The sequence below is a fragment of the Pygoscelis adeliae genome, unplaced genomic scaffold (genome assembly GCF_000699105.1).
Source record: "Pygoscelis adeliae isolate BGI_AS28 unplaced genomic scaffold, ASM69910v1 Scaffold116, whole genome shotgun sequence".
Taxonomy (NCBI): Eukaryota; Metazoa; Chordata; class Aves; order Sphenisciformes; family Spheniscidae; genus Pygoscelis; species Pygoscelis adeliae.
In genome coordinates, this window is record NW_008825080.1 from 2,956,000 (window position 1) to 2,965,204 (window position 9,205).

At 39.6% G+C, this 9,205-nt stretch overlaps 1 protein-coding gene across 1 annotated transcript in view; it reads left to right on the forward strand.

The window, feature by feature from the left end:
- Positions 1–326: 326 nt before the first annotated feature.
- The window catches only part of LOC103919451 (molybdopterin synthase sulfur carrier subunit-like), an 18,694-nt gene continuing 9,815 nt past the window's right edge, over positions 327–9,205 (forward strand). Inside the window, exon 1 of the mRNA XM_009326957.1 lies at positions 327–330. Within this exon, the coding sequence (XP_009325232.1) occupies positions 327–330 (4 nt within the window). The remainder of the gene's footprint in view (positions 331–9,205) is intronic.

Below are 9,205 nucleotides of genomic sequence, written 5' to 3' on the forward strand. Positions count from 1 at the left end.
TCCCTCTTGAAAGAGAAGGGAAAATCTTTCCAGAGTGTTATTCAGCTCAGCCCTAACTCCCCCCTCAAAATGTCTCCCTTTCTTAACAGACTATTAAGGTAGCCTAGGGCAAATATGCTCCTAATTTAAGTCCCTCAGTTAAACTGGGTGAATTAGACTTTTGCATTCAGCTCATGCCCCACAAACCTTAACTCTACATGCATAAAACTGAGGAAGAATGAGTGCAAAAAGTGTAGACCTGCAGGCAAGAAGTGATGCAGCTGAATCCTGTGTGACACTTCTATTCAGCCAGTAGCATAGCGCATGTCATTGCATGAGCTGGCACCATGCGTTTGCGTGTTGGGACATATGGTAACCAGAGAAGCCACAGCGCTGCTTAGCGCTGCAGGCAAAAAACGTGCCGGTCTTTGTTTTTTACATCCCCAGAGACTCAGCCAGCAAGAAACAAATTTTGAGAGGTCTGAAAGAAACCCACAAAGCTGGGTCAAATAGTGGAACCGGGTCTCCTACTTTCTGAGGAAGATACACAGATGATGACTGCAACTGAACAGTTTGCAACCTAATGGGTTGAGACAAAATCCGGGTAGGAAGAGCCCAGAACGTTGAGATAGTTCCAGCTGTGGATCAGCATTTTGTGGTCCAAACCCAATACCTGGACAGAAAGTAAAAATCTAGACCATGCCTCAGCTGAAGAAAAACATGAACTTGATGGGTTTTTTCTGTCTCGGAGCTGATTGCAAGCATTTAATACCACTGACCATGTGAAACTGCAGTCAGAACAGTGAGCACACAGAAGTATTTTGGCATCCAGGCTATTAAGAAACAATGACCTAGTTCTGATCTCAAGAATATATAGATCAGCGTTAACCCCATTCAATAAAATGGTGTTAGGCTGCTATAAAGGTGGTTTTTGTGAAAAGAAATTCACCTTCTATTATTGGTGACCAAGATTATTCAGTTACCTAAGTTCCTAAGAAAAGTGTCCTACTTTTTAAATACCCATTTAACTTGTAAAAATCCTCTGGCTCTCTCGTTTTCTCCTCCACAGTCAGTTATTTTATTTTACCGATTAGTAAGGGCCCATTTACGGGCTGACAAGTTTGAGTAGGCAATAAATGTGTGGTCCTGAGCACAGGGTTCCTTTGAGAACTGAAGTGCAAGAGTTGAAGAAATTAGCACTTTCTGTGGAAATCTTCAAAATAATAGACTCATAGAAGAATTGACACTGGAAGGGAGCGTGCAACATCACCCAGTTCGAGCACCTGCTCAGAGCAGAACTACTTTCAACGTCAGGTCAGGCTGCTCAATGCCTTGCTCAGTTGAGTTTTGAATGGAGACTCCACGTCCCTTCTGGGCAATCTGTTCCAGTGCTTGCCCAATCCCATTCTGAAAATATTTCCTTAATATCTTCAAGGGATAATTCCCAGAGTAATAGCAGGTGTCCAATTATCCTGAACTGATTCAGAGGTCCAGTGCTTGCTTCCCAAATAAATAAAAAAAAAAAAAAAAATCAAAAATCATGTCTTGCCTAAGCCTGTCCTGGAAGAGATGAAAAAAAGTAACTTTTTTTTTCTGGAAACTTTAAAAATGTGTATTACAGAATTATTATTCTTCCTTTTACCCCTTGAGAAAGTTGTTCTTGGAAGAGCAGCCTCTTCAGAAACTGGTATAGCTGGAAACTCTAGAGATGCCAGAGCAAAATTAAAATAAAAGGGGCAGATAACGGAGCTACTAAGATTTTTGTTTTCTTTGCATAAATCTGTTGCAGAGTAACCTACAGTTTTGTGTTTTACACTCAGCGTTGTGTATTGAAATTAGGACAACAAACATCAAAAGAGACGTCATTGCCATCCATGGTGTGTTGAAATTCTGGGAATATTTACTCAAAACAACTACACTCCTGGCAGTTCATTCTGTTTCAAGGCTGACAAAGTTTCAGTGTCTCAAAAACAGCAAGGAAAATAAATTATTATTTTAACAGGCCCTGGCTGCAGAGCCCTGTGATGAGACCACTTCATTGTCAGGGTCAGTTTAAATCAATTCTGCCATTGATATCTGTTTCCCAAGACTGTTTACAGCAACTATCCTGTTCTTTCCCAATGACTTAAGTGTAACACTGATGTAATGGCCAATACTGTTGTTACATGCCAACAGTTAAACGCAAGCCGTACGAGAATTACCCAGTTGCAAATTTTGCCAAGCAAAGGTACTGAACTTGAAATAGATGGAAAATTTATAATATGTATAATTGCATGTTATCAATACCTACTATTTTTCTGTCATATACTCTGCAAATTTCTTCATTCCACCAGGGGGATTCTAGTTCCCTGGGATTGCTCAGTGAAATTAAGCTGGGGAGCTCCATGGTCATTCCCCGCTCCGGGGAAGGCTAGTGAATTCCCAGCACATCAATGACTGAGGTGTGCAGGTTCTGGGAGAGTTTTGCAGCAGGTGTCAGTGACAAGCACACATCAACGAATACCCATCCAGATTTCTCACCTGCAGACAGAGTGGTGTTATACTTATGTTTCTTCTGCAGAAATACAAATGCTTGACTTAATAATGTGGTCAAAGGATCCGAGTGATTTGTTTTTCCTTAGAACATGTCTCAGTATCACACCCTCCATGAATGCTAACAGGCTAGGGCTCTGTTGGTTGGGACTTTTTTGCTGTCATGCCCTCTTTACAGCTTGACATGTTTTTAAGCTTTAAGATCATGGTGATCTAGTCCGCTTCAGTCTGCATGGCAATGAAATTATATAAACTGGTCTTAAAAAGGATACTTACTAGCATAATTTTATGTATTTTAATCATATTTAAAGTTTCCTCTTGGGATAGCAGTACTGTGAAAACTCTCATACGCTGGGAAATATTTAGTTTAAAAGATTGTTACTCCATTTGAAGTACTTCAGTTCCTACAGAAGGAAGTACAATCTGTTCTTCATAATTTACGTTATTTTCCCCTTTATAATTCTAATAGTTAAAGCTGAGATACCTTCCTCCGCATTTACTAAACTGTAGCAATGTCTCTGAAGCCCCAGTAGTCTGACTTTAACAATAAAACATCTTTGACAGAAGTCAAGACAGAACTGAAGAAATTCCAAGATGAATATGTAGAAACAGTGGTAATGCAAAGTCTTTGAAAGAAAGATATTTTGCTTTTCCATCCCAGGTCTTACTTCTTTAAAGTGTTGCTTTCTTTCATTCATGTGCTGGTAATATATGGCATATCTATATACAGCCCTTTCAAATATTGGTCTTTGAATGTGAGGGCATGAATTTTCTTTCAGAGCTGCCAAAAGCAATGTGCTGTAATTTGCCCTAGCCTCCACCAAAGAGAAGAAGGATCCGTAGTTGGAAGAGGCAAAAAGACAAATCTCTGTTCAGCAACATACAAAGGCAATGCCAAGGTGAAAAGTCTTCACAGCTTGCATGTATAGCTGAAGTGGTACTGTAATTTGCATCAAGCATTACATTTTCTTTATCTCTGCTGGGTCAAAGAGAGTTTTGAAAAGCTAAAACAGGTACACATGAGGTATAAATGATATTGAGACTGGTCAGTAATTACTTGAAGTGAATTCTGGCCCCGTTACCTTCAGTTTCACAATCTCCGAGATCCCAAGAGAGTCTACAAACCAGGATTGTCACATACCAAGAGAGTAAAAAATGGACGACAGCAGAAGTGATTCCCAAACCACAGTTCCTCACGTACACCACATCCCTTGTCACACATATGCTGGATTTACACTACATCCCTTGTCACACATATGCTGGATTGTACAACTAACTCTTTTAACTAACAACTCCTATTCATCTTGCTGCAGAGAAAAAGCATCACTACATTGAGCAACAACTTTTTAAAAAAGAAATCACAAATGGCTCCATTCTTTCTCTGTTCAAATACAAGGGAAAGATCCAAAGCAAAAGCTCTGATCTACTATAGGCTTGTAAGCTACAGGCTCCCATTAACTATATTAATTTATGTGTGGATGAGTGTGTGCATCATTCAATCTTAGTAATAAAAAGGCTAAAACTGGACATGACCAGTTTTACATTGGACTGATGCCGGAGCTGTGTGAAACTGAGATGGGAGTTCAGGAGGAGAGGTCTAAAAAGAGACATTTTCCCTCAGTCCTGAGAAGCATTCCCAAGGTGCTTTTACCAAAGGAAAAGCAGCAACAGAAGCACTGAAGAAAAGAATTATTACCTTGGGGTCACTGGAGGAGGCTGTGTAGCATTTGAGCCCCTATTAGGTTTGTTACAGATCGCATTCTTTTCCCAGGTCTGAGATCTGAGTACCAAGCGCAAAGGAAATTCCATATCAATTTCTACTTTGGAGAGTTTACTTTTACAGGGAAAGCTTTATTCCAGATTAGGTGAGTAATCCATAGGCCCTCACTTAATGGTAGGAGGTTACTTGATATTCTAGGGATTTCTCCTCATAACTTCAAATACCACTTATTTTGTTCAACTAATCACTTGTGATGTTTTAATTTGATAAACCAATCACAGGGTCTAGACTTATTCTCAAAATATAGGACAATTTTACTTCCAAGGAACCACCCCGAGGTCTGCCCACAATCACAGCCTGTGTCTGGGGGTATCAGCACCCTGACCCCAGCTGTATAGGTCAGCTGATGATATGCATAAACAGCAGATGAAATGCACTCAACTTCATTAACTTGCACCTTCATTTCTTTGACAACAGCACGCCCATCTTTATGCACAAATTTTTAAATTGTTTCTTTTTTGAATTTAATATTGAGAGAACAATTACATTCTGGTATTGGACATCTGAAGTTATTCTGAAATCTGGGTTCACTTTTCTGTTCTTAAATTCATGAATGACTAACAAAAGACTTTATCAGTGTGAATTTCTACTTACATATCATTGTTATATTGGCAACCCTTAGTAGACCCATGAGAAGTTTATTTTGGCATAAACCCCACACTGCTGCTGAAATAAACGATCCCACCTCCCACTGCTTGTTCCCACCTGTACCTTCTCTCCTGAGCTGGCATCAATGTCCATGCAGCTGCATGGTGAACCGATACACTTTCTTTGCAAAGTTTTTTTTGGCTGGGGCTAGAGGGCTTTCAGCAGTTACCACATTTGATGGCAAGGCTGGCTACACTAGCTGAAAATGATTATGGAATTAGAAATGATACACATGTACATACCATGGGAACAAATGCTTTTGTTAGCCTTTTAATACAAGGCCAGTAATCATTAGCATCAGGTTGATTGAAGTGTATCTGCTCATTATCAAAAAAGGGGTAATCACTAACAGGTTATCTGCAATACTTTAAGGGTATCATGAATTTTGACAAGACTTGTAAGTGCAAATTCTTCAAAAGAGACTGTAAATGTCCTCACTGCAGAAAGCACATAAAGCTGCGTGAAACTCAAGCCTGCAGATACCACACTGCATGTATTAAGCAGACATGGTATGCTTCAAACCTTCCAGCTATTTTTACTTCTCACTGTTAGATATATAGGCTTAAGAGGAAGTAACAAGACTATTTTTAGGATTAGCTATAAATTCTGGCCAGCCACGAAAATCTGAATTTCAGTAGTGGTTTTACCCCTGCATCTAAAATGGAAAGGCAAAGAGACAGTCCTTTATTTTAATCAATACTCACTTTCCATTTGTATCAGTCTGCAGAATTTGATTGAGGGACATCAGCTCTCTAAAAAAGACTCAGGTTTGCAATTCCCAGAGCCCTATAAAGTTGCTGTCCATCAGTACAGAGTATGCTTCTCTCAAGCTGCTGTGGGCAGCACTTTTACCACACTCTTGAAGCATTCTGCAATTTATCTAGACTCATTGAAAAGGTGGGGAAAAAAGGGTTGCTGCTGTCCGTCCTTCAGAGCAAACACCAGCCAGAAGCAAGTATGTCCAGGTCCTGCTTCTGCCTGGAAAAAGAGGTTGCAGTTCCCTGGCTGTGAGTATATATATTTATTAAATAAAATTGTATAAATATTTATTAAAAATAAAAATTTGAGGAGGCCAGGAGAAAATCCAGACTAAGGAAGGGGAGGCCAGAGGACTGCCTTGAGGCTGAAATGTGCTGGGGAAAAGCAACTGGGATGTGCCCTCAGCTAAAAAAAAAAAAAAAAAGTAACACCATAATTCTACACAAATATCATTAATACTAGCAAATGTTTTTCTTTACCTGGAAGTTGGAAAAAAATTGCCATAACTGTAGTTTGCCCTAATATCTTTACCAATCATACTGCTACTTGATCTCCATGGCAGAGATACCTCGTAAGTCATCCGAGTTAATCCATGGAAAACATATTAGTGCTTCTGCTCATGGAAGGATTATTCTTTTAATAAACAGATTGATTGTTTTTTTCTGTTAATTTTCACTTTAATTATTGAATAGCATTATTCCAAATACAGCACTGGAAAAGCAGGAGCCTTTTAGGAGACTTTGGGGCTTGTATCACACAATTTTCATGTTAACGCATCTGGATTCGGTTCGTGAAATGGTCCGTTTGAACCAATTTACTCTATTTGAGAATTGAAGTGCTAAGGAAGAGAAACTCTTACAGAGAAATTCTTACTTACAGGAAGATCCATGCTCTCACTGAATACCTATTAGTAAGAGAGGGTTGGTGAGGAAAACACCACACATGACCTCTGTAGTTACTTCTAAATTTCTTCGAGTTGCCACTTCCCAGTACAAGGACTCTTACGTGTCCAAAGCCTGCACTCTTTGTTCGCACATGCATGATCATGCATCTGGACTGCTCATCTACATCACTGCTTTCTCCTGTGCCACATCGGTGTCATTATTTTGGTGTCATTTTTAGTACCTATGTCTCCACATACTAAATATGAGAAGGAGTTCAACTATTAAAACTTGCTTATTTAGAGTTATAAGCCATGCAAAAGTGAACATTATTCAGACACGAGCTGCAAATGCACAATACCACCTACAAATTGATGGGACTATTTCACTTAACGTTAGCTATCTAAAAGTTAGGTGTCTAATCTAGTCCCAGATGATCCCTCTATAGTCAGTGAAGCTCCACAGTTGCCTCTAGACAGCAGATATCTTACCCAGGATAAGTATCAAAGTTAGGCCGGTGTAAAAGAACTGAACTGCTTTCTGAAGATGTCTCTACCTCTTCATTAACTATAGGGAAGCCTAGGCAACAAATTAAGGCTTGTTAAATAACCCTTGAACAGCCAAAAATAGGTCAAACAACTCCCATCCTTTCTGACAGACCTCAGCTCAGAAGCTTCCCACAGAAATCGCTGCTACTCTAGCCAGTGTTGCCACCACTCTGCACTACAGCTTCAGTTTATAGTCTTTTATTTTTCATCCTTATCTTAGTTCTTGTAGTTCCTGCGATGCCTTCAAAATCTCCTCTGAGTTGTCAGTACCACTTAGACTCAAGAGGCCATGACTCACACACACCAAATGGATCCTGGCATGCAGACTATTATCAGCTTCACAATTCCCCTCAGGTACGAACACTCCTATAGTGCTTAGGGTACCGAACCTCTCAGGGTTTTACTCAGCAACAAAGCTACATTTTCTGCATTATTTCCATTGTCTGTGCGTGCTGAAGTCTCAGGTTCCCTGTTATGCATCATTAGCTTTGTCATCTTCTCTCAGGACATGGAAATTTTCTTTTCTTCTATATTATCAGCTACGTTGAGCTAAATTGAGGTCTGACCTATGTTAAAATCAGTTATCCAGAATCTTTAGAAATCTTCTGGTGTCTCCAAGGCATCAGGCTTTTCAGCTGATGAATACATATTCACCTAATCTGGCCTTCTAGATAGCTGAACAAGTACTTTATGGATCAGCCAGAACCTCTTTTATTATAACACTTATAACACTTAATGGCTCTGCTGATTACTTCCTCTTAAAACTGCTTTGGAAAAAAAGCAATGCAAGAAGACAACCAAACAACTCTCATTCCCCTCCTCCCTTCCCCTGACATACAGCTATCACTGAGATACCAGAGATACTTACTGGGACCTATAACAAACAAGGATCCATTAATCATCTCTTGCATTTCTCTTGGTAATATCTGAAGAAAGGAAATCATTTAACATAGCTCTAGTCCCAAAATGATATCCCAAAATACAGGTCCATATACATAAATACCTTAACATCTTCTGGCATGTATCTAATTTACATTTAGTGGACATGAAACACTCACATGGAGACCTTTTCTTTTTCAGTGCATAGGTGATGCAGGGAGGGATCTTACAGATATTAACTTCTTCCTCTTTCCAAAAAATAGTCACTTGAGGATTTTGGACCTAGAGTACTTTTGTAAATTTTGCAAGACTAAATTACTGTGCTAAAGAGAGGATATTGTCCTTCCAAATTACCATTTTTTCTTAGAAAAAATAACCTAAAAATTCTTTAAAGTCACTATTTTCCACTAGGATTTCCAGTAGATTCACATCTTCACAATTTTTTTATGTCTGCTCCAATGCTCAAGTTTGTTCTCATGCTATGAAACATGCTTCTGTCTATGTATCTGCGTTGCAGTAAGGACTGAGGATAGTCCTAACCTCAACACCTTTTTTGACTTTTCCAACACTGTGGCTTTCTGCTGAGAAAAAATTTTCCTGGGCTTCCCCACTCCAGAGGACACTACTATACCATGATATCTCTAATCTTTAAATAATGGTATGTTGTTTCTCTGTCACCAGGAGAGAGTATTCACTAAGACCAAGATTAGCTCCGAGAGGCCAATTTCTCCAGACCACTCCAAAAGTCAATGGAGAAACAGGCTTTGGCCAGGGGTAAGCAAGAGAAGAAATTAATTTGGTTCTTCTGAATTACTCTTTGGAAAAGCCTATGGGTTTCCACTGCTTAGAGTCTAGGGAGATTAGCCTCACTAGGCTAAAACAGGTTTTGTGAATACCCTCTGATGCATTTTGGAAGTTCCTGACAAGTTTCTCTTTCCTTCCAAATGCTGTCCAGTTGATTTCAAAGAAAAATACCCTTTACATCACTTCATGTTGTGTGCAGTCACCTCTGTCAAATAACCCTCCAGTCTGCTTGGGTAACCTTCCCTATTTAGCTAATATATTGTTACATCCTCCTCACAGCATGCGGTCTGGTGGCCCCCGAAGGAAGCCTCAAGCCTTTCCAGTTTCGATTGCCTGACGCTTTGGGAGCTGGGAGAGGAAATGCGATTGTTCCTGTACTGTATTTACATTGGCCA